The following is a 26,524-nucleotide window of genomic DNA, read 5'->3' on the forward strand; positions in this document are numbered from 1 at the left end:
TTCTAATCCAATATTTGGAGTTCCTCTGAATATCTGGTGCAGTCTTGTGTTTCCCCAAGGAGAGGAGTAGTTAGCAGTGGAGAAGGACATAACTCTACTGTTACAGCTTTCAGGGACTGGGGGAGCATAACTCCCTACCTACCATTTATCATCCATCGCTTTCAGTTATTCATATTGATTTCCAATCCTTACAGATTGCATGCAATCACATGAGCACAGACAGCCTAGCTACTGACGCCAGCCCTGCAAAGAAGCCCTGGTCAGTCTGTCTTGATGACAGGTTTGGCTTAGTGCATCAAATCCGCAACAAGCAATGCCGCCTCTACTCTTTAGGGTAAGTGCCTTTTATAGCAGAAGAACACAAAACACTCCTGCGAGTGGCGAAGGCTTTTTCGGCGACATAAAGTTACGCACGGTCAACAGGTGCTGGGCTTTGCCTCCTGCCAGCGTTTCAGACCCCGTTGGCTGTCATGTAACTGTGAGCACTGCCCTTGCGGGTCACCAGAAGTGGCTGGGGCCATTTTCTCTCCCATGACCTACACTTAGTTGGTAAGTGGGCAACTTCAATTTTCAGCATGATGAGGATGGTCCTCTTGGTGAAGCCAATGATTTCCAGCTAGAATTACAACGTCCTTATTACAAAGAAAATATTAAGAATTAAGAAGAGAAGGAACAGCAGGCATATTGGAAATTCTATACATACTTAGGATGAGTGACCCAAGATGAATGATTCCACTGTTGGATTTTTATGTTTTGTGCCCATGGTAAATCCATGTGTACTTTACATTAAAAAAAAGAAAGAAAAGGGAATTCTTGTGAAAACATTGTGATTTTGTCAGAACTGTGGGAAATATTAATATTCCTGTATTCAGGCCGAAAGTGACCTAAATACACAAATGGATTTGGAGAGTTTTCTATAAAAGGACAAATAGAAAGTAATGAGACTATTTCACCAATTACAGCAGTACTCACATCCAGACCTGAACTTACAAATATGTGTCTCAGAAAACAAAAAAGGCAGAAAAGAGTTATTTTTATTGGGGACACCCTATTCCACAGACTCTCTGTGGAAGCTGTGTGATGAGGTTCTTAGGCAGGACCGCTGACGTCCATTACAGAAGTGCTGGGGACCTTAACAGGTGTCTTGTGCTTTCTTTTCACTGATAGATTTCAGCACTTCTGTGATTCACATTCAGGCACGTGAATGACAACTGTCAGTGTGAATCCTAGATGATGGGGTTGGGCGGGGGTTGGGCCTACATTTGTGTATGTGCCCAGAGGATCACCATCGATGTCAAACTCTACCAAACAAGAATTGTTAGTTGCAGTCATTGTGGACTTTTTGTAAAAATGAAAGTTTCAGGTAAGAGTTTCAGGATAGTGGAAATGTTTTTCTATGGCTTCAATGAAGTCTGTATCAGGGGGGCTTTGTACACACAGTAGGCACTCAATACATGTTTGCAACATAAATGATTGCACCAGATAAGGAGACTAGGGAGAGACGCTGGTTATGCTGTGATTTAAACCAGGAGGCAAAGGTTTAGGAAATTAGTTCCTCAGCCATTAGAACAGAAGGGAGCCTACCAGCTTTGCTTCTAGCTTGTAGAAAGAATGGGAGTTTTGACAGTAGACTTTATTTTCTATCATGTTAAAAATGTATAAAAGTAGGTCATAAAAATAATTTCATAGTACCACATGCAAATTGGAGAGCTCAGCTTGGTCCTGTTTTCTTGCTCTGAACTGCCTTTATATTTTACATATTATTTTACACCCTGGAATAATCTCATTTAAAGCATATCCCTGAGTAAAATGAGAACTGGGAAAGCTGTTGAGGGGAGAGAGCTTTAAAATTCCTTTTTTGCTTTCTAATACTTCAGAGCCATTTGATAAGAGAATCCTGCTCTAAGATTTCAGATGACTTCATGTAAAAAGGTAGTTTCTTACTTCCATTGAAATGCTCACTGTTCAAACTCAGCTTTCTAAAGAGCAGATAGGGATAGTTGAATTCTTCAGAGAACAGACGTGACTAGATGATAAGCGCCAACTTTGACTCAAAACCGAAAAATGCTTCATTGAAGACTGGAAATTAAAGAAAATATTTCCGATGGGTAAAGGAAGGATGCTTTGGGTTGTGGATGAACAAGGAGGTTGCCCTGTGACTCAGGACAGGGTCTGGATAAGCCTGCCCCCTTCGCAGGTGGATTGCTCGCCTGGAGGCAGGTAAATGGCCCGCTGACATTTCAGTTGATGCTGAGGGAAGACAGAGACCCAGACCAGAAGTGGTGGTCCTGAAATGAGGCTCAAGAACAGGGAATGTGGGCCCTGGGTTCTCAGGTTTGGGAGGATGGGGGGCAGTTGTGAGATGGCAGGGAGGGCAGGGGGCAGGTGGGTCACGGGGTCCCCACACCAGGCCAGTTTGTGCTCTGAGCTCCTGGGCTGTGGCAGGAGCAAGACCATGTCATCCTGGCACACCGAGGATGGCAGATAAAGCCACCGCTAGGGGTCGCCTTCCTAGACACGGGGAAAGGGATCTGAGTACAGAGGACCAGAAGACAAGGACTACATGCCTTTCCTCCATCCCAAGAACTAGAGGAGGAATCAAGTTCACCTTGTCTCGGAGTCTGGAACATCTTTACGAGGAGTCAGACTTTTTTTTTTTTTTTTTTTTCTGCAGCTAATGTAAAAGCATTTCTCTGGGAGAGTGTGTGTACTCTGGGTGAAGCTCAGCTGAGAATTAAAATCGGATCCTTTTTAACTTTGAAATGGGTGTAGAAGAGACCAGTTAAGATAGGGGAAGGTGCTGTACAGGCAGGTTATGTCCCCGGAAGGGGGAGGAGCAGAGGAAGGAGGGGCTGTGGGTTTCGGTGCTCCTGTCTTCTGCCTGACCTCTTCAGCTGGGGGCTGCCCTGAGCCTCTTCTGTGTGAGGGGGAGGGTGCGGGTGGGGTGCGAGGGGGTGATAGCTAAGGCCAGTGGGGGAAAATCACCTATTTTATCCTGCCTGTCAAAGACTCTTATTTCAGGGGTAGACGTGAGAGTGGAAGAGGGAACTTGAGAAGGGATCGTGCCTAAGTCCGTCTTTTTATTTTTTTTTAAATTTTTTATTTTTTAAAGATTTTATTTATTTATTTGACAGAGATCACAAGTAGGCAGAGAGGCAGGCGGGGTGGGGGCGGGGAGGGGAAGCAGGCTCCCTGCTGAGGCAGAGAGCCCGATGCGGGGCTCGTTCCCAGGACCCTGAGATCATGAGAAAAGCAGAGGCTTTAACCCACTGAGCCACCCAGGCGCCCCAGTCCATGTTTTTAATCTCTTCTTTTGTTCTCTGGTAGGTGGCACCATTTGGTTTCAAGGCATAAATTCTCCGCACGAGACAGAAGAATGTTCGGTAGATGACACGTGGTTAGGCAACAACCGGTATCTTGGGTGGGAAAGCGGGGACTTCCTGGCGCCATGAGCATTTCACGAGGAATGACCGAGATCCAGAGCCAAACCTTTTCAACTTGTAGGAGTTCAATTAACACAGCCAGCGCTCTGCTGTAGATGAATGAGGAATCAGAAAATCATGGACCCAAGGGTCCTTTTAGATAATTTCTTCCCTAATCACCACCTCCCGCCCCATGAAATTTGAATGGCATAGATAATTTGTATATCTGTTTGTGTAATGTGTGTATCTGTGCCTTCCATGTAAAAAGGGGAGGTTTTCTTGGCTCCCAAGAATGGGTTTTTGCCCCCTTAGGGGTGATATCATCCCTGCTGAGAATACATGTTTTAGATGAAATCGTGGCATTTTATGAAATGTTATTTAACAAAACTAATAATTATAACATCTTTTTATCTACTATTGTGTTATTTATGCTCCAAAAAACCTATTCACCCCCCTCTAGTAGCTGCCAGTTTACAGATCTATTCATAATCACCTCAATAATTAGATAACAGATAACCTAATTATCTATTAGAGCTCATAATAGATCACCATTTGGCCAGATTCTCTGGGTCCTGCAGGGTTGAAGAATGGGTTACTGAAAGTCTTGGGGACACCGTTGTCCAATTGTGTCACTTCTTCGCATCCTTATGCCTCAGTGGTCATAGTTAGAAACCTTTCCTGTATCTGGTTAGAAACCTGTCCTGTATCAACTTTGTTGAGTTATAATTCACATACCATACCATATAGTTTGCTCATTTGAGACATACATTTCAATGGTTTCCAGTCACTACAGTCAAATATAGAACATTTTCGTCACCCCAAAGAGGAAGCCACAAACCCAGTAGCAGTCATTCCCAATTTCTCTCCAACCCCTTTCCCACTTTTCACCCCTTATCCTAGGCAACCACTAATCTACTTTCTGTCTGTAGATTGGCCTTTTCTGGACATTTCATATAAATGGAAGCATACAACATGTGGCCTTTTGTGACTGGCTTTTTTCACTTAGCATCAAGGTTCGATTTTGTAACAGGTATCATTACTTCATTCCTTTTAATGGCTGAATAATATTCCATTATATGGATATACCACATTTTATTTATTCACTCATCAGTTGATGGCTATTTGGGTTGTTTCCACTTATGGGCTCTTGTGATAATGTTGCAGTGAACATTCATGTACATGTTTTTGTGTGGACATATGTTTTTACTTCTCTTGGATGTATTTTTCCTTTTTCCTTTGGTAACAGAGCTAGTGAGTTTTGTGGCACCTTGCCAAAGACTGCATTCCCTAGCCTTCCTTGAAGCTCCAAGTGGCCATATGATTAGCTTTGAGCAGTGAGATACGAGTGAATGTGCTGTGTGCAACGTCTAAGCCATGCCCTAAGAGGAAAGGATGTGACCTTCATTCTCCTCCTACTTTCCCCTGCTGCCTGGAATGCAGATGTGGCGGCAGGGAGTGGAACAACTCTCTTTGATCATGAGATAGGAGCCTTATGAGATACATTTCTTGCTTCATGGAATAAACGTAAAGTAGAACATTCCTATAAAGTAGAATTTTGTACAGTGAATTCTCTTTCAAGTTAAATAAGAGCAGAAAATGATTTTCTTACAGACCAAGTACATTTTTGCTGTAACTAATAGTTTTGTTTTGGTTATTTCATTATTTTCCTATAGTTATTTGTTCAGAAATCTTTCTTCATTAAGACTTGTGACCTTCAGTTCAAGGGTTATATTTTATTTATCTATTTGTCTCTGGTGTCTAGTATAATGCCTTAAACATATTAAAGTGCTTTTTGAAAAGTATTTATTTGAGAGAGGGAGAGAGTGAGTGAGCAAGAGAGAGAGCACAAGCTGGAGAAGGGATAGAAGGAGAGGGAGAAGCAGACTCCCTGATGAGCAGGGGGCTTGACATGGGGCTCGATCCCAGGACCCTGGGATCATGACCTGAGCCAAAAGCAGATGCTTGACTGACTGAGCCACCCAAGTGCCCCTTAAAGTGCTTTATATATTTATTTATATATATATATTTATATTATATATAATATATTATATATTATATTATATTATATATTATTTATATAATATATATATTTATATATTTATATTATATATTTATTTATATACACAAATAGGACAGTGAAACATAGCCTGCCCTATGCTGTGTTGGATACTGTACTATGTATTCTGGGAATTCCAGACCCTACCTTTCTAGTTTTCTCTCACTTCAAGCAGCATTTTATAGATCTGTCGGTCAGCCATCATCTCATTGCACAGCACATGGGATTCAGAAATAAGCAGAATATTACATTGCATGTTAGCTAAGTTGAATTTAAATAAAAACTTGAAGAAGTACCATTTGAATAAATGAAAGTAAGAATTACAGACCCTGATTCAGTGAGCGCTGTTTATTATTTTCCAATTTAGTACACTTACATCTTAAATGTATTTTATTTAGTAAAAGTAACATAAATTAACCCCAAAATGACAAATTTCAATATTTTCATGTTATTTAGGGTATTGTACAAAATAGTTCCTCACTATATGATGATGAACTTAAATATGTATGTGTGTGCTTATGGTGTCTCTGGTAGAGAACATTTGTACATGTGCAGAGAATTTCTGGAAGGATACACAAAAAATTGCTAAGTGTGATTATCTCTAGAAATTAGTGGTCAAAATTTCTAGGGCTAGAACACTTCAGCTTTTCATTCTATCTATTTCTTTGAATGCTTTCTATGAGTATTGCTATTTTTTCATTATAAAAATTAGTTTAAATTGAAAACATACCAATATACAATAAAGTGCCTTACTAAAAATGTTAGTTACAGAAGTGTATGTGCTTAATTTAATTCTTAAATTTTTTTGAAGTCTTGATTAAAACACATGGTTTAGAGTGGAGAATGTTTCCTTGAAAACTATTTCGAAAATTCAGAGAAAGAAATTATTCATATTTCTCTACTCTAGAAAGTTTACATACAAATTATATTTAGTGAGGACTTTCTTGATACAGTGTTTTCTTAGTAAAGTTACAAAACTGCCATTTTTCATGAGATGACCCATAAAACACTAGTTTGCTCATCTAAGTTTCAATATATACAATTAAGTGAAAAATTCCTTGGGCCAGGTGAATTTGGCAATATTCTGATCTATACAGAAAGAAATCTGTCTACTAAATAATGTATTGTCATTCTTATTCAATTCTTGGACATACAGTGCATGGCAGGTTTATAAGTTAGCTATTGCTGTATAACAAATCACTCTAAATTTCAGTAGCTTTAAAACCATTATTTATTACGGCTTATATGTTTCCAAATCAGCTGGGCTTCTGTTGATTGAGGTTGGGCTTAGCTGGGAGACTTTTCATCAAGGTGTGGTAGGCCAAGGGCGGTTCTGTTTTTCACAGAAGGCTGGTGGTGTCACAGAGGCTGGGGTACCTCTATGTTTCATGTCTTGTGTTTTCCTGAGACAGCAAGTTTTCATCATGAGCATGATATGAGAGAGTGGACAGAAGTACTTAGAGCCTGAGCTCAGGACTGGTATACTGTCAGTTCCTTCCAAAAAGGAAATCATGTGGTCAAGCCAAAAAATCCTGCCAAAAAAGGGGCAGGAAGGGACACCCTGCCCATGATGAGCAGAGCATGGCAGTGGTATGGATGAAGGGTGAAGAATTAGAGCCAGCAAGTCAGTCTGCCACACCGGATTAGATGATGGAAAAATTGGGGGGACACTAGGATAGAGATGACAATGGGCTGATCTGGGTGAGTGCGATAAGAGATAAAAATTAGGAAACAGTATCTTTTGGGTAAAGGGAATGGTAGTGTTTGTGAGAAGAGTGCTAAATCTTCTAGCCAAAAGGGTAGAGAGAATTACAGGTAAGGGACAGCAGAAGGTTAACGTGCCATGGATCCAGTGAGGGGAAAAGCAGTGGAGTAGAAGTGAAGAGAAAACAAGGCAAGAAAAAGTATAATCAGAATGTCTAGGGGGAGGACCTCTGTGCCGAAGACTTATTTTAGTCAACTAAAATCAGGTAAATAATTGTTAGCCAGTGAGCTTGTATGTTTCCATATTATGAAACAATCTGAGACAGTAAAGTCTAAGAGAACGAAGCATTTCTGCATGGGGTTCAAGTTCGGTCGATGTATTATAGATACTCTGGGAGATTTTGGTATCTTAAATCACATCTAAATATAGTATTTCAGGCAAAGAAGCTGTAATCACCATTTAAAAAAATAATCTTCTTTCATTTAATTTCATGTTTTTTCATCCAAACTGATGCTTTAATCAAAGTGATGAATATAACTCCACCAAATACGTCTGAGTAATATGACAGAGTAAATTAAAAATGTGTTAATTATATGAGTGTTCTGCATGATATGTTACATACTGCGTTCGTAGGTACAGCTAATTCATAATTTCTTCCTCCTGTTGATGTGACTTTAAGTGAGGTATCTCTTCTATTTCTTGAGTAGAACCGCATAGAGTTGCCTTTTCTTTAGCTGTACTATTTTATTTTATTTTTTGTTTAGCATTATTATCATCAAACACACCTTATTTATTCAGCTCTTTGATGTATGAGGTCAGTTAAGGTAAACCCATAGGTAGTTGCCTGTAGGACATCTTCTGACATGTTAAATGTCCTCATAAGGCAGGGCTGATTTCCTCTATTATTGTTCTAATTGCTGCTTTCATTTTTATTTTTTTATTTAATTTTTTTTCCCAGTGTTCCAAAATTCATTGTTTATGCACCACACCCAGTGCTCCTTGTGATATGTGCCCTCCACGATACCCACCACCAGGAAGCTGTACTATTTTTTTTAATGATTTTATTTATTTATTTGAGAGAGAGAGAGAGAGAGCATGAGAGGAGAGGGGTCAGTGGGAAAAGCAGACAGGGAGTCTGATGTGGGACTCGATCCCAGGACTCCAGGATCATGACCTGAGCCGAAGGTGGTCACTTAACCAATTGAGCCACCCAGGCGCCCCGGAAGCTGTACTATTTTAAAACGCATTCCATTTCTAAGGAAACAGCTATTGTCTTTAAGTCAGGCCTCATGCATCGTGGCCATTAGAATGGAGACAAAGTACCTCATTAGCAAACTGCACCTCTCCCTAAGGGAACGGATCCCAGCGCTCATATTTTTGACGTCTTCTGAGAAAGCCTCTTAAGATCACTGGATCGTCTTGTTTCGTTGCTGCTATGATTCACATCTTTGTAAAAAATTAATTTGGCATGCCTCTGCATGTTTGAACATGTGCTTTGCTGGTCTGCATTTAGCAGATGATGTCTCTGCTTGCTTGATACCCAGAAGCTCTTAGCGCTAATGCTTTTTGTGATAGAAGAAGGTTTATTGACTGTGTGCAGTTAGCCATGTGTTAAAACAGGAGAAAGCTTGGTAAGAGTAAGAAAATTGGCCTGAGAATCGTCTTGTCAATCCAACACTTTTGCTTCGTATTGCTTTGTTCTTACTGATTTCCATCCTCTTTCTTTCTAGGCTGGGGAGTGACGATACACAGTTTGAGGTTAGCTTGGCCAACAGTGGATGCGAAGTTCATCGTTTCGATCCTAGCGTGAAGTCGGCTCATCTTCTGAAGAGTCGGCGCCTCTGGTATCACCGCTTGTCCATTGACTGGCGGGACCCACACCCAGCTGTGGCGGCCCAAAACCCGTATAGCAACACCAGAAAGCTGGGCACCATTTTGAATGAATTTGGGCATCACAAGGTGAGAGTTTTCATTTGATTGCATAATGAAATTAAGTGAACAGACTCATGAACTTGGAAAAAAAAAATGCAAACCCAGTATTGGACAGTCGAGAATCCAGTTTCAAACTTCGTGATGATCGCCCGTCATTATTTATAGAGTCAGCTCGGTAGACATAAAGTTTTGGCAAAGATTGAGGTCTTTAAGTTGATTTGTAGATCGCAGTTGCTGTTGGGTAGTGCTAGGGTTTTGGCTAAGACTGGGCAAGGAAGTGAAAAGCCTACTACTGGCAGGGGCTCAAAAGTCCCATTTTCATTTGGCAATCGACTTAAAATGTTCAGATGGAGCAAACTACTTATGCCGATCCCAAATACAAAGAAATCGGGGCCAGGTTTTTGTTTGATAAGAGATCGCCCACATATTGTGTTTCTCACTGCTGTAGCAACTGTCTTGAGTCTCCAGGCTCTGGAAGGCCAGAACATACGTTATGTCTGATTAAAATGAACTTTGTAAAATGAAATGGACATTCTGTGTGTTGCAACGGATAAAGTTATGTCGAAAGATGTCAGATCTCTGCAAGTGTCTTCTTGTGAATGGATAGCAAAAAGAAACTCAGTCTTTGAACCGTGTTCCTTGAAAGCAAAATTTTTGGTGTAGACCTGAGGCAATTGCATTCTGTAGGCAAATACTAGGTAGTTCTCCTGAGTGTAGTTGGCCTGTGTTGGTTTGCCAACCCTTCCCGGGCTTGGCCTATTTTACCTTCCTGTTCTCAGCCAGAGATGACATGTGATTTAGAACATGCCAGAATGGGTGTTTCTGAAAAACAGCATACATGGAATTCAATTTTAAACTTGAGTTGCCTGCCTGATCTTTAATACAAGGGCTTTTCCTCATTGTGTTTTTTTACTCCTCCTCCTCCTCTTGCTCCTCGTCCATTTTTTTTTTTTTTTAACTCCCTTTAATTGGACAGCAGGAGCTCCTTCAAGAACCACTTCAAAGAATTTTGCTGCTCTTCTAACATGTGATAAACGACTGATTTGTATTTTGTTCTGCCATTGACAGTAACTAGCATTTAATGATTAGGAGACTCAATGCAACATACACAGGATTTGGGGGGTAAGATCTTCAAACAGAAACTGAAGTGGGAGCATTTTTCAGAACTTTATTTTATTTTTGCCACTTATTGCCTTCAGAGACCTGTGGGGGTTTTTTTGTGTTTTTTTTTGTTTGTTTGTTTTGTTTTGTTTTTTTAAAAATTTTTTTCCTTACAGCTGAACATTACAGGCTTGATTCTCTAATATGTCAACTCTTGGTGATTCAGACAGCTAGCTACAGATTCTTTGTGTTCAGTTGGGACTCCTGTTGCTCCTCCTTAAGGCTCTTTATTCCCTGGCCCTATCTGCCCTCACCCTTCAAAGAGTAGACTTTGTCGAGACTGCTTTTTTGGAGAATATTTCAGCAAAAGATTTGGTAAATGTGAGGATAAAATAAGGCTTTGAAGAATGACCCGTGGATAAAATACATCCAAGCCACATTTCCTATGAAAATGTGTTTTCAAATAATCAGGTATGCACCGGAATTGTGTTTGTTTAACTCCGCAGGAGCCACAGTGGGCAAAGTTTTATGCTGAGGATGAAGCACGAGATCTTTTAATGAGATCTTTTATGCTGCTCCTGGGACAGCAGAAATATTTACAGTAGTACCTAAAAAGGATAAATGTTTTAAAGGATGTTTTTAATATTCCTAAGGCTACTTATTTTTATTAAAAACATTAGTAATGACACCTAAAAATGGTTGAGATGGTAAATGTTATGTTATGTATATTTTACCACACACACACAAAAAAAGAACACGAAAGCCATCTGGGCCAGAATTGCCAAGTATATATTTGCTGCTTTAAAAATGATCCCAGGTTCATGGGATCAAGCCCCGAGTCTGGCTCTCTGCTCAGCAGGGACCCTGCTTTTTCCTCTCTCTCTCTGCCTGCCTCTCTGCCTACTTGTGATGTCTGTCAAATAAATAAATAAATAAATCTTTTTAAAAAATTCGATATGGAGGATTTTGAAAGATTCTGATATTCTTTCTTAGGTGTTTTTTTGGTTTGTTTGTTTGTTTGTTTTGGCAAATGCTTTAAAACAAAAAGCGAAAATGAAACCCATCAGTGAGTGATTGCTTCCATTAGGAACAGGCCTCTAGAAGCTATGTGGTGCCAGATAAAAGGAAACTGCATTTCTGGCCTGCAACAAGCAAGGTCTGTTTTCATTTTCCTGCATGTGTACAGACAGTGGTAAAGAGGAGGTAGCCCTGGCGGGGAAAGCAAGTAGAAAACTCTCACACACATGTCTGTCCTTGAGTCTTGCCTTCTTCACTCATTTCTTCTGCTACCGACTTTAGAAACCAGAAGGGTTTTTGTTGTGTTATTTTCACCTCATGATGTAAAACTGTTTCATACAGTTAGGAGGTGTTTTCTAGGGGAAGCTGTGATTTTTCTTCTTTTTATTCATCCGTAGATTCCAGCTACTCAGGCCAAAAGGAAAAGCCAGACTCTGAGAGGGTGACAGAAAGACGCATAGGGCTTTTGTTCTGCTTTGAAAACTCTTGGGTAATTTTAGTTGCCAGCTGTAAATCAAAAACATTTCTAAAGCATCAGGTGAGAGCAGCAGCATCAGCAAAAGTGGGAGAACCAGAAAGCCAAGTCTGGCAGGGAATCCTATTCCCTGGGTCGAGTATTATTAATGATCAGCTGGCTTCTCCTTGCTGATGTGCTTGTTGCTGTAATGATGCTTAAGAATTTTTCCAGAACAGGACTGGGTGTATTGAGTCTGAAATTTCCACTCATATTAATCATGATGTGTGCTTTTTCCCCCTAAAGCCTTTCTTACACAGAGTACCCTAAATGATCCAGGCTGATTGAGAAATTACTACTTTCAGTCTTAACCATGCCATTGATCGAATGAGTAACAGTACTGCCTTAGAGGTTACCTCTGGAAGCTCGGTGATTAACGTTTGAAGCACCCATTCTCACGTTAGTTAGTTAATTATTATTATTATTATTATTTTCATTAGCATTTGGCACCGTTTGAGTCATTTAATTGCTCTGGTGCTCCATTTCATTGCCAGTGTAATAGGGACCACGATCCTTCCCAAATGGATTGTTTTTGAGAATTCGATCAGAGAGCGCAGTGTGACTTAAAAATAATTGTAAACTCGGGGGCGCCTGGGTGGCGCAGTGGGTTAAAGCCTCTGCCTTTGGCTCAGGTCATGATCTCAGGGTCCTGGGATCAGCCTCCAATCAGGCGCTCTGCTTGGCAGGGAGCCTGCTTCCCGCCCACACCCTCGCCCTACCTACTTGTGATCTCTGTCAAATAAATAGATAAAATCTTTTAAGAAATGATTTTAAACTCAAAGAGTTTTAATGAACAGTTTCAGTAAGTCTTCACAAAATTTTATAGAAAGCCTTTCTTTTTTTCTTTCTCTTTGTTTTCTCGGAAAATATATCAGATTCCCCAGGAAATTGATAACCGCACCTAATTCAACTCAAGAGTTTTTAATGAAAGCTTTGTGCGGAAACTGAAGGGCAATTGGTTCTTCAGAGGGGGTCGTAGACAATTGGGACTGTTTGCTGCCCCGGGGCCCGGAACAGCTTTGCTGGCAATCGTGTAGAAAGTAAACACTGTGCTGTAGAGAAATTAAATAAACTGCTGAGAATTAATACGGAGCAGAAGCAGAAGCAGAGCGCGGGGCCTGGGGCCGCGGGTGGGATGGCTGCGTGGGGGCGGGTCCCCGACTCCTCCACCCCTGCGTGGGGGCGGGCTGTCCCCCACTACCCTCGCTGGAGGGGCGGGGCCTGAGTCCCTGGGCCTGGAGCTCCACACCCTTCACCAGACCTCAGGTCTGTCCTGCGGTAGGTAGGCAGGTGCTGTGCTGCAGACAAGGGGCGCTTTGAAATTGAGCCACAAAAACGTTCCCTTTCCTTTTGCTTATTACTTAAGCAAATTATAAACAAGATGTTGAAAGCGCCCTAGAGTGAAAGGCTTCTTGGGAAGAATACTCCGGCTTTGCTGGTGGAAATGGAAAATGGTAGACTCAGGAAGAAAATTTCTCTGCATGGATATATTATGTCACTCTTCATTCCTGGAAATTTCCTTTGCCTTAAATTCTCCTTTGTTTGCTGTTAGTTCTGCTGTACCAGTTTTGTTTGTTTGTTTTGTTTTGTTCTGTTAAATATTTATATGAAATATCATTCTAGATTCCTCTATTTTCTTTTTTTTTTTTTTTTTAATTTTCAGCATAACAGTATTCATTATTTTTGCACCACACCCAGTGCTCCATGCAATCCGTGCCCTCCATAATACCCACCACCTGGTACCCCAACCTCCCACCCGCCGCCCCTTCAAAACCCTCAGATTGTTTTTCAGAGTCCCTAGTCTCTCATCGTTCACCTCCCCTTCCAATATAGCTTTAGTTCACGTCCTTTGTAATCTCCTTCTCTTACAAATCTCACTTTTCGGTTTGTATTTGGCATGGGGGTACATTTTCCCTTAAACTTTCCTTTAAGTCAACTTTAAACTGACTTACCTTTCTTAGAATTATCTGGAGAAGTAGTACCCATGGACTCAAGAGTAAACTGTGGCTTACTTATGTTTTCTAATACATGTTAAAAATACCTAACGAACAGAAGATTTTGAAATGCTTATTTGTAGTGCCTAAATCATATTTCATGTCATTTTGGCTCATATTTAATGTATAGGTGAATCACCGGGGAATCTAATTAAAATGCAGACGTTGATTCTGAAGTTCTGGGGTGTGTCCTGAGATGCGGCAATCGTGGCATGCTCTCAGGCTCTGGTGAGACTGCTGCTTGGGGAACTATACCTTGAATAGCAAGACCTGTAAGGTAGTCTGAGTAACACAGGAGCAGAGGATGTTTACTAGTAATGGGTGTCTTCCAAGAGGCCTGGCACTGGACCACTTTATTTTAGTTTATTTCATTTTATTTTATATTTTATTTTATTATTTATTTCAGTGAGAGAGAGTGAGCACAGGGGGGAGGGTCAGAGGAAGAATGAGTGTGAGAAACCCAAGCAGACCCGCCGTGGAGCTGGGAGCCAGGCCCTGGGCTCCATCCTGGGACATGGTGATGAGACCCCGGCCAAAACCAAGAGTCTGCCACTCAACTGACGGGGCCACCTGGACACCCCTGGACCACCTTGTGTTCCGACGTCCACCACCCTCAGCCTGAGTCCCTGCCAAGGGTGGTATGAGGCACCGATGATGCCCTATGCTTCAGATCATTTTTCCATTTCTGTGCCAGCCTCTACCAGATTTCGGTTTCAAACTTGCTTGTTTCTTGGAACAACGTTTTTTCCTCGGGAGGGGCATTCCTTTATAAAAATGTCTCCCGGGGCACCTGGGTGGCTCAGTGGGTTGGGGCCTCTGCTTTCGGCTCGGGTCATGATCTCAGGGTCCTGGTATCAGGCCCCAAATCGGGCTCTCTGCTCAGTGGGAAACCTGCTTCCTCCCTCTCTCTCTGCCTGCTTCTCTGCCTACTTGTGATCTCTGTCTGCTGAGTAAATAGATAAAATCCTAAAAAAAAAAAATGTCTCCCAGTGGTCTCCCATACCAGTTCAAGGCCCAGACATGCCCCAGTCCTAGGTGACTCATGGTTTACTCTCCAGTTAGATCCCTGCCTGTCAGAGGTATGTTCCTAATGAAGGAGCATATGGCTTAAGAGCAGGACTCCATCATTAGGCTCTCATCCCAACTACCTAGGGAAGTGTTCAGGAAATATATAAGGTACATGACCTCACTTTCTACCCAGCATCTTCCTAAATAAAACATGCAGGTAATGAAGTTTGGATGCTTGATCTTTTCACACAGCCCACCGCAGAATTCCGAAGCGGCAGCTAGACCATCCCGAAGCCTTAGCCACTGACGTTCAGGATACTTGGATAGAAAACACCATGGCAACAAGATATGCTATGGTAAAGGTAGAAATCCAGGTGACTCTTTTAGGGCCCAGGGCAGTCTTCCGTGTAGACTTGTTTATATTACTTTTCCAGAGAGAGGTGTGTATCTTCTGTCTTTGAAGGCAGCTTCGTCTTGCAGAAATGCTATTTAATCATGACAAGCCTGCATTTCTGTGAAATGAGCCAGTAGCAATTTAGGAATAATGAGTCAGCTACGCTCCTGAATTGCAATTTGAGATGTAGAGACATTTTTCTGTCCCCATCAATCTGTAGTATACCTAAAGGACAAACCAGCTTGGGAACGGGGGTCTAGAACTTCGGCACTCAACACGTAGGAAATGAGTTTCGGCTTTTTACCCTTTTTCACTTATCTATAATGGTAAGATTTGCTGTGAAGCAAATTTCTGGGCTCGTAGTGATTTTTCAGACCATTCAGTTTTTAGCTAGCATGCAGGTTATAAAGCCTGTTAGAAGAACGAGTTAGGTGCCTCTGGATCTAGCAGTGGTATGTGTTTTCCTTGGGCAGAAGCCATGACTGGTGAGTCGTGCGTGAGCAGTGCTCCCGAGTCTGGACACCCACTCCCATCTCTACAACCGAGTGGTTCTCAGGTTGCACTGTAAGCATTGGTAACACTGGAAAACAAACCAAAATTAACAGCATAAGCAAAGGATCCCATCAGCTAGGGACCTTGATTAAAACTTCGAACCCAGGGGCACCTGGGTGGCTCAGTGGGTTAAAGCCTCTGCCTTGAGTTCAGGTCATGATCCCAGGGTCCTGGGATCCAGCCCCACATTGGGCTCTCTGCTCAGCAGGGAGCCTGCTTCCTCCTCTCTCTCTGCCTGCCTCTCTGCCTACTTGTGATCTCTGTCTGTCAAATAATAAATAAATAAATCTTTTAAAAAAAAAAAACCCAAAAGCACCTGGGTGGCTCAGTGGGTTAGAGCTTCTGCCTTTGGCTCAGGTCATGATCCCAGGGTCCTGGGATCGAGCCCCGCATGGGGCCCTCTGCTTTGTGGGGAGCCAAATTTCTCTGCCTGCTTCTCTGCCTACTTGTGATCTCTGTCTGTCAAATAAGTTAAAACAACAACAATAAAAACTTCGAACCCAGAACCAACCTTAGAGATTCTCACTTTGTTGGTCTGTCATAGAGCCCGGGAAGCTGCCTTTTCAACTGACCCACCCCAACTCTAACCCAGGTAATAGGAAGATCACCCTGGGAGGGGCCTCAGCATGTAGAGAGGGCTGTGGGGCCTCAGCATATAGAGAGGGCTGTAGGGACTCAGCCTTCCCTTTGCAAATCTCCCCTCCCCTCCTGTGTGGGAAACCCTTTAAATAAGAAGGGGGTTGAGAGTCTGTCCACTTCTGCAGCCTCCTTCTCTGTCTCTTCACTGAGTTCCTATGTCCTCTGTGCCTCGCTGTTCCCTATGAGAAGGTGTGGGATATGAGCCGTGACTCTTTGAGAAGGTCGTACAGGCCAATACGCTATATCGGTGAGAGAAATGAATGAAGAATTTTAAGGAGAGCAGAATTATGATGTTATGTAAAACAAAGCATTTTGACTGAGTGTTGCATTTTTGAGATTTTCAAAGGCACCTGCCATTATTACAAAAGGGGAGGGTTCCACTCCTGCAGGAAACGAGCATCTGGGGATCTGGTATTTGGTTTTCTTCTCTGCTGTGTACCAGGGGAGGGTGTAGTTGTCTGAGGATTTTGTCATTTTGGCAAAGTTTTGGGAAAGGGAGCCAAAGGAGTCCTGAGGGAGCAGAGGGGCTGTAAGCTTTGGGACCGGTGAAGGTTTCCGTCTATGTGACTTTCTTTTGCACAGAATGTTTTGTTCAGTGTTACACAGCCCAGTTTCACCGGGTCATGCAACTCCGCCAGTTCCTCTCTCTTGTGTTAGAAAGTGCTTAATGCCTTTTGACAGTAAGTGGCCCCAGAACTTGCTAATCTATTGGTGAATCCTCTGAGGGATTGTATTCCTGAGCAAACCCTGTGAGGTCACACCCCGGCCAGCCATTTCTGACCCGGGAACTCAGCCGTGCCAGTGCTCAGAGGTGCCCTGCATAACCAGCCACCCATGAAACAAGCTCCAGGGACTTGGGGGAAAAGTGGCCATGGTTTTATTTGGAGGTAAAAGCTGATTTATCTTCCAGCCAGCGAGGAAGGTGTCACTTGCCACTTTTTAGTTAAAAACATAAGGACATTATAAAAACACTGATTTCCTAGCATGGAGTGGCATTCAACAGTTTTGCAATTAAAATGATAATGAAACATTTCTTGTGAGAGCCTCTCTTTAAAATCAGCACGCCATTAGAAGGAATTATGTAAAGCAGCCTCTCTGTTCCAAGTTTTATTTTAAGATTTAATTTATTCCAGATTCTGCAGGAAAAAACCATCCATGTGACAAGCCTGCTAACAGATGTCAATTTAGTTTTATAGCACATGCCTGCACTTCAGAGTCAGAAAATGGAGATAATTCATTTCGCCTGCTGTTTATGACATGACACAGCTTCGTAACACTACGCCCTGGAGGATAGCTGATTAATAACTTACGGGCAAGCTACTTATCACCTGCTTTCGTCTTCTGCAGTGTTGATTGTAAGCCTTATTTCACATTACCCTTTTGGATTAAGAGAGGTTCTGGAAAGAGCAAAGGTGACAAAAATGGATTTTTCTCTTTTAATTTCATCTAGGTCGAAAGACAGATTATATGGTGATAAAGAGAAATAAGAGAAAAAATAAAAATTACTCAACCCGAAAGAATGAAATCTCTATTATATTTTTTTGTGTGGGGGCACCTGGCTGGCTCAGTGGGTTAAGCCTCTGCCTTTGGCTCAGATCGTGATCTCAGGGTCCTGGGATCGAGCCCCTGCATCGGACTCTCTGCTTAGCAGGAAGCCTGCTTCCCCCTCTCTCTCTGCCTGCCTCTCTGCCTCCTTGTGATCTCTTTCTCTCTCTGTCTCTCTCTCTCTGTCAAATACATAAATAAAATCTTAAAATTTCTGTGTGTGTGTGGTGTTGGTGGATAAGACAAAGTAGTTCTGTAGGGTAAATACTATATCAGAATCAGCCATAGTAGGGACTCTTCCCTTCTTCATAGTCACAGGGTCCACTTCACTATGTTGACATGCCATAGTAATTATTGGTGTATATGTCGGTCTTCTGTTCGTATTCCCATCTCTCTGTCCAGTCCTTTCATCCGTCCATCCCCTCCTCCGTTCATCTATCCATTCAATACATATTTGTTAAATATCTTCCATATGCAAGTACCTGTGCTTAAATAATGAAACTACAGGGAAAAAAGTGTCTCTCTTTTTTTCAAAGATTTTATTTATTTATTTGAGAGAGAGAGAAAGAGAGAAAGCTCATGTGTTCCAGCACACACATGCGCTTGGGCCAGGGGGAGGGGCCGATGGGGAGGGAGAAGGAAAGGGAAACAAGGAGAGAATCCCAAGCAGACTCTGTGCTGAGCGTGGGTCCCTGTGCGGGACTGGATCCCATGGCCGTGAGATCACGACCTGAGCCAAAGCCAAGAGCCGTTTTTTTTTTTTTTTTTAAGATTTTATTTATTTATTTGACAGACAGAAGTCACAGGTAGGCAGAGAGAGGAAGGGAAACAGGCTCCCTGCTGAGCAGAGAGCCTGATGCGGGGCTCTATCCCAGGACCCTGAGATCATGACCTGAGCCTAAGGCAGAGGCTTTAACCCACTGAGCCACCCAGATGCTCCAAGAGTCATCTGTTTAGCTGACTGAGCCACCCAGGTGCTCCAAGTCTCTTTTTGATTAGGAAAATTTTAAAAATGCGGTAAAATATATGTAACATAAAATTTACTATCTTAACTATTTTTCAAAAAAATTTTTTGTGGGTAAATACAAGTTTAATGATCCACGGCTCTTCACCTGGATGCAGAGATTTTATAATCCCAGGATATACAACCATGCAACACAGACCCATCAGCCAATTCTAAAATAAACTTGGCTTTTTACAACTGTCCTGTAACCACTCAGCTCTTCTTCCATCCAAAATGACCCTCAACCCACCTGAAAATTTATTGTAGGGGAGCCAGAAACCTAGCTTTGAGGCCAACAGTAAAAACCATGGGAAAAATAAGTAATTCGGTGGTTAGCTGGTGAAAGCAGGGTATCTGGAACCCTTCCCTGTGCTGCTTTGCTCTTCCTGCTGTCATTCTTTCTGTCCCCCTCCTTCAGCCCATCCGTGTTAACTCCTGGTAGGTCTGAGTAAGCCAGCCATCTGAAACTCGGGTTAACCTTCTTTGGAGCTCGCCATGGTGCTGATCTTCTCTTTCCCATCAGGAGCTCTGAACAGACACTTGTCCAAGGGCTCAAAGCCTTCTACAGAGCCTTTCCTTGGAATGGGTTTAGTGCGACCATCATACTTCTTCTGGGTGATGAACACACTGCCTGACAACTGGCATTTCTTCAAGAGTCTGGTCAGCTGTGTCCTGAACTGCTCGGTCTCTGGCAGCGCCATTCCAGGGCAGCTAGCTCCCCTGCCCAGCTTAACTGTCTTTGAGGGTATAGTAATGCTAAGTATTGATCTCCCTCAAGCTTAAGGTGGGGTTATATACTGATAAACTCATTGTAAAGTCAACGTAAGTTGAATGTACATTTAACACACCTCACCCACAGGACGTCATAGTTTAGCCTAGCCGAATCTAAAGGTGCTCAGAACACTTAACTAATCTACAGTTGGGGAAAATCATCTAACGCAAAACTTATTTTATAATAAAAGGTTGGCTATGACATGTAATTTATTGAATACTGTTCTGTAAATGAGAAACAGAGTCGTTGAATGGGTACACAATGGTTATAAGTATATGGGTTGTTGATCCTTGTAATCATGTGGCTGATTGGGAGCTGGATGGAGGATCCCACTCCAGACCACTAGCCTGGGAAAAGATCAAAATTAGAATAGAATATGATTTCCACCAAATGCCTATTGCTTGTGCACCATTGTAAAATTGAAAAATCATTAAGTTGAACCATTGTCAGTAGGGAGCCATCTGTATACCCACATCAATGTGCACCCAATCTCTAGAACACTTTCATCTTGCAAAACTGAAAGTCTCTTCCCATTAAACATTAATTCCACCCCACCCTGTAGCCCTTGGCTACCATCTTTCTATTTTCTCTTTCAATTATTTTGATTATTCTAGGTACCTCACATAAGTGAAAGCATGGGATGTTTGTCTTTCGTCACTCGTTTATTGCACTCAGCACAATGTCCTCAGGGTTTATCCATGTTGTAGCATGTGATAGGTTTTCCTTGTTTTTTTTAAGGCTGAATAATATTCCCTTGCATGTATAGGCCACATTTTGTTTATCTGTCCGTGGACCATGGGGTTTGCTTCTGCCTCTTGCCTATTGTGAGTAATGCTGCTATGAGTATGTGTGTACACGTATCTTTTTAAGACCCAGCTTTCAGTTCTTTTGGATACATACCCAGAAATGGAATTGCTGCATCCTATGGGAATCTATTTTTAGTTTTTTTGAGAAACTGCCTTACAGTTTTTCAGAGTGGCTGTACCAATTTACATTTCCATAACCAAGTCTCTTAAGATTTAACATGTAGCTAAAAAACCAGACATGTGATCCTGTAATGAGTGCTACGAAGAAGTGTGATGTGCTACGGGAGTATTTAATAGAGAAATCCAATCCCAGATGCTATTTACTTTTGTATTCCTGATGACTAGCCATAGCGGGAACTTGATAAGGTGGATATCCCTTGGTGCTTAGACCCTTTCCTTTGTTTCTTTCCTGATATCCAGCTGTCCTCTGTTCTGCAGGAATGGCACTGGAGGGCTAGGAAAGAACTGAACAGATGACTACCTTTGCCTTGGTTGCCTCTGTTGATCTCTGGCAAAAGTATGGAAAGTATTTTGTAGTAGTGATCTTTTTCTTACTCTTTATCTCATCTAATACTCAAAGATGTTGAGATATTTCCACCAGATCCATCCCTGTCTTTTCTTTGGGGGAGAAAAGAGAAAGCTGCCTACAGATGTAAGATCAAAGTGGAGTGGAGTGAGGGAGTGGTGGGGTATTCAGGGAGAAAATGTTCTTTCTATTCTTAGAACACTGCTTCTAGTCCCTAAAGAATTTTGTTCTGTAATGATAGCAAAAGGGCCTCTTGCTCATTTTCTCATTTGGCTTAAATCAGTAGCATTTTGCTCAATTCCGTGCTATTTATAGATATCTTAAATTGCAATTTAATTCTTGAGATTTTTAAAGGGAATTTGAGATCTTCAAAATGTATAGGCATTATATTTGGAGATTCTTAACTTCTTGCCTCTGATTTTATAAAAGGAATTTGTTTCTCTGACCCCCCAAGCCAATGAAATACATAGTTATTATTCTACCCAGTTTTTCGTTTTGTAGGCAATTGAGACAAAAATGGGGCCACAGAAATATTTGGCACAGCTCTTTCCTTTGAAATTTATATTGGTTTTTCTGTTTGCCATGGCAGTATTATGATGATAAAGTGCAGAGATCCATTTATCTGTCTGAAATAAGTCCTGAGGGGTTCCCACAGTTGCCCCACTCATGTTATTAGCACAGGAAAATAATATTGGTGGCATTAACAGAATGCTGTTTTGGGGGCAAGTGGCTGGTATTGGGCCATGTTGTCCAGCGGTAGGGTCGGTGGCTCTCAGCCAAAAAGACCCTGCCACCAGCTCTATCTCCTGTTCGTTGGGTGTACAGCAAAAGTGAGTTAAGCCTTCTGAGCCATGTTTTCTTTTTCTGTGAAATTGGGATGATAATACTGTCTGCGCAAGACAGTAGGGGTTAAAGACCAAAAGTCTGTAAAGAACCTAACACGATGCCTGGTCAGTTGCTCCCCAGATGGGAGCTGTTTTTTTAAATAGTTACTAAGTTGGACTGATTGGAATGGTTTTAGGTAGTATTCAGATACCTGGAACGGAGTATTATGGTTTGGGCCATTTGGTATATTTTATTTTTCTCTGCTTTCTTCATAATAGTGGGGAATCTCTAATAGGTCAGCGTTTACTTCAGAAAATGTTAAAGAGAATTCGTGTTCTGGAATGGATTTTGGAAGTGCTTAGAACACAGTGGTATGAATCAGATGTCCAGACCCCACTGCAATTGTCTGTAGGATCGATCTTCCTGCAGTGATGGTCAAAAATGTAGTTGATGTGCATTTCAGATAGTCCACCTGCTTTGTGACATTGGTAGAAATCTAGTAGTTCAGTTTTCTTCCCCATGTCCATCTCTGGGGCATAGTACTTAAAGTCCCACAGGCTTATTGAGTGTATTGTTGGGAAATCACTTGGCTGGTGAGCACTGATGTCTTTGGAAGTATTTATGTAGCAATGATTCTTTAAGACTTCAATTACATTTGCCTTATGATGTTGTATTTTCTCTAGGTTGACCTCTCTGTCTCTGAACCCCCCTGTTAAATCATTTTGCCTCCTTTTTGGAGACATACCCATTATGATACCAACAGTTGGCCGAACTAAGTGCTCAGGAATATTCCAGATAACTAAATTTTCTTACTAAATGAAAAAGGTGCTGTTGCTCATCTCTGTCTTTATTGTTCCTCTCCTGTGCTCCCTACTCTGGTAACTGTGATGGGACTCAGCTGTTGAGCGAGGTCTCAATGCAGTTTTCCAGCTTCTTCCTTACCTACCTACAAGTATTCTATGCTCTAGCCTCATGAGGCAGTTTGAGTTCGAAGTTGCCTGAAGTTTCTCACCCCATGGAGCTTCAGTCGTAATTCTTTTTATCACTAATATTCTCTCAGTTTCTGAGCAAATCAAAGTCTCACCTGTCTTTCAAGTGCTAGTCCAAATGCTCTCTCATCCACAAAGCTGTTCTTAAAACCATTTAAGATTTTTAAATTACATAAGTGGTATTTCTCCACTGTAGAAAATTTAGATCATAGAGAACACAGAAAGTAAAAGGGGGACAATTAAAGTCACATGTAATTCTACCATAAAAATAACAACTACTAATACGTATATTTCTTTTCTTTTAGACTTTTTCTTACTATGGTAAATATATTTTCACAGAATTTAAGTAAGATCGTACTGTGTATGCTATCTAATTATTTCCTTTCTGTTATGGACTTTATTTTTTTAGAGCATTTTAGGTTCACAGCAAAATAGAGGGGAACGTATGGAGATTTCCCAAACGCCCCTGCCCCCCATAAGCACAGCCTCTCCTGTTATCAACACCACCACCCCTGCCCCCTCCACACACACTTCCCCACCCCGGACTAGAGCAGTACAGTTGTTATAACTGATGAACCTACGCTGACACATTGTAGTCGAAAGTCTGTAGTTGATGCTACAGTTCACTCTTGGTGTTGTACCTTCTGTGGGTTTGGACAAATGTATCAGGACATGTATCCATTATCATGGTCTCATGCTGAGTAGTTTCTCTGCCCTAAATATCCTCTGTCTCTGCCTATTCACCTCCTCCTCCCACTTCCCTAAACTACTGGCAACCATTGATCTTTTTACCATCTGCTTAGTTTTTCCCTTTCTAGATTGTCATACAGTTTAGATGATCAAGTATGTGGTCTTTTCAGATTCACTTCTTTCACTTCATAAAATGCATTTGTTTCCTCTGTGTCTTTTCATGGCTTGATAGCTCATTTCTTTTTAGCCTTGACCAATATTCCGTATCTGGATGTGCCACAGTTTATTTATGTATTCACCCACTGAAGGACATCTTGGTTGCTTCCCAGTTTTGACAATTATGAATATACCTGCTATAAATATTCACAGGCAGGTTTTCACGTGAACATGTTTTCAATTCCTTTGGATCGTATGGCAAGAGTCTGTTTAGTTTCGTAAGAAACTACCAAACTGTCTTCCAAAGTGGCTGTACCATACCGTTATGCATTCCTATCAGCAGTGGATGAGAATTCCTATTCATCCTTCCCAACATTTGCTGTTGGCAGTGTTCCAGATTTTGGTCATTCTAATAGGGCTTTGTGCTCTCTCATAGTTGTTTTAACATACATTTCTCTGATGACATGTGATGTGGAGCATCTTTTCACTTGCTTATTTATCGTCTGTAGATCTTCTTTGGCAAGTTGTTGAGGTCTTTGGTTCATTGTTTTTTTTTTAATTGTTGAATTTCAAGAGTTCCTTGTATATTTTGGATAATAATTCTTTACCAGATGTGTCCTTTGTAAATGTTTGGGTTTTTTTTTCCTAGTCTGTGGCTTATCTTTTCATTCTCTTGACATTTGCTTTCACAGAATAGAAATTTTTAAATTTTAGTGAAGTCCAGATTATCAATTCTTTCTTTCATGGATTGTGCTTCCGAATTACATGTGACTAAGTAGTTCTTTTTTTTTTAAATTAAATTTTATTTTATTTTTCAGTGTTCCAAAATTCATTGTTTACACACCACACCCAGTGCTCCATGCAATACATGCCCTCCTTAATACCTACCACCAGGCCCACCCAACCTCCCACCCCCTCCCCTCCAAAAATACCTCAGTTTGTTTCTCAGAGTCCACAGAGCCTCCTGGATTGTTAAACCCAAGGTCATCTAGATTTTTTTCTCTGCTATCTTCTTGGAATTTTATATAGTTTTGTGTTTCACATTTAGGTCTGTCATCCATTTTGAATTAATTCTTGTGAAGGTGTAAGGTCTATTTTTAGATTTTCTCTCTCTCTCTTTTTTTTTTTTTAAAGATTTTATTTATTTATTTGACAGAGAGAGATCACAGTAGACAGAGAGGCAGGCAGAGAGAGAGAGAGGGAAGCAGGCTCCCCGCTGAGCAGAGAGCCTGATGCGGGACTCGATCCCAGGACCCTGAGATCATGACCTGAGCCGAAAGCCGCGGCTTAACCCACTGAGCCACCCAGGCGCCCATCTCTCTCTTTTTTTTTTTGCATATGGAGATCTAGTTGTTTCAACACCATTTGTTGAAAGACCATATTTTCCTCCAATGCTGTCGTTTGCTCCTTTGCCAAAAATCAGTTGACTCTATTTATTTGAGAATCTGTTTCTAGGCTATTTTGTTCCATTGATTTGTTTGTCTATACTTTTGTCAATACCAATCTGTCTTGATGACCGTAGCTTTATAGTAAATCTTGAGGATGGATACTGTCAGTCCTCCAGCTGTGTTCCTCTCTTTCAATATTGCACTGGCTAGTCTGGGTCTTTGTCTTTCCATATAAACTTCAGAATTAGTTTGTTGATATCCACAAAATAAGTTGATGGAACTTAGATTGGGACTGTGTTGAATCTATATCAAATTAGGAAGAACTGCTATCTTGACAGTTTTGAGTTCCCCTAATCACAAGCATGGAATATCTTTCCTTTTATTTAGTTTTTATTTTATTTTGTCAACAGAGTTTTATGCTTTTCCTCATGCAGATCTTGTACATATTTTGTTAAACTTATACTTAAGTATTTCTTTTGCTTCTGTCTCCTGAAAGTGATTGTCAAGAACTGGTATAATTTCCTCCTTAATTGATTGCAAAATTAATTGGTGAACTCATCTGGGCCTGATCCTTTCTGTTCTGAAAGTTTACTGATTATCGATTTAATTTCTTTAGTAGATACAGGTCTATTCAGATAGTCTATTTCTGCTTGTGTGAATTTTGGCAGATTGTGTCTTTCAAAAAACTGGTCCATATCATCTAACTTTTCAAATTTGGGGGCACATAGTTGTTCATAGAATTCTTTTATTATCCTTTCAATGTCCATAGGATTTGTAGTGATGTCCCCTCTTTTATTTCTGATATTAGTAATTGGTGTGCTCTTTCTTTTTTGCTTAGTTACCTTGATTAGAGGCTTACTGATTTTATAATCTTTTCAAGAACCAGCTTTTGGTTTCACTCATTTTCTCTATTGATTTCCCATTTTCAATTTTGTTGATCTCTGTTCTAATTCTTCTTTTTTTTAAATTTATTTTTATTTTTTATAAACATATAATGTATTTTTATGATCTCTGTTCTAATTCTTATTATTTCTTTTATTCTGCTTACTTTGGATTTAATTAGCTCTCTTTCTAGTTTCTTGCTATGCAAACTTAGATTATTGATATTAGATCTTTCTCCTTTAACATAGGGATTCAGTGATACAAATTTCACTTTAAGCACTACCTTCACTGCATTTCACAACTTTTTTCTTTTTTCTTCTTTTTCTGCATTCCACAGATTTTGATAAGTTGTTTTCATTTTCATTTATTTCAAAATATTTAAAAATTTCTCTTGAGATTTCTTTTTTGATCCCTGTATTATTGGAAGTTTGCTTATTAATTTCCAAGCATCTGGGGATTTTCCAACTATCATTCTGTTATTGATTTCTAGTTTAATTCCACTGTGATCTGAGAGGAAGCATTGTGTGATTTCTAGTCTTTTAAATTTGTGAAGGTATGTTTTTTGGTCTAGAATGTGGTCTCTCTTGGTAAATGCTCAATGTGAGCTT

The 26,524-nt window shown here is 41.0% G+C and overlaps 1 protein-coding gene across 1 annotated transcript in view; it reads left to right on the forward strand.

Moving 5' to 3' along the window:
* Positions 1-26,524, forward strand: part of METTL24 (methyltransferase like 24) — a 98,391-nt gene that overhangs the window by 40,677 nt on the left and 31,190 nt on the right. The window contains exons 3-4 of the mRNA XM_004753593.3: positions 195-334; positions 8,914-9,142. Coding sequence (XP_004753650.2) covers positions 195-334; positions 8,914-9,142 — 369 coding nt within the window. The remainder of the gene's footprint in view (positions 1-194; positions 335-8,913; positions 9,143-26,524) is intronic.

The sequence above is a fragment of the Mustela putorius genome, unplaced genomic scaffold (genome assembly GCF_011764305.1).
Source record: "Mustela putorius furo isolate JIRA1106 unplaced genomic scaffold, ASM1176430v1.1 tig00000450_pilon_pilon_pilon, whole genome shotgun sequence".
Taxonomy (NCBI): domain Eukaryota; kingdom Metazoa; phylum Chordata; class Mammalia; order Carnivora; family Mustelidae; genus Mustela; species Mustela putorius.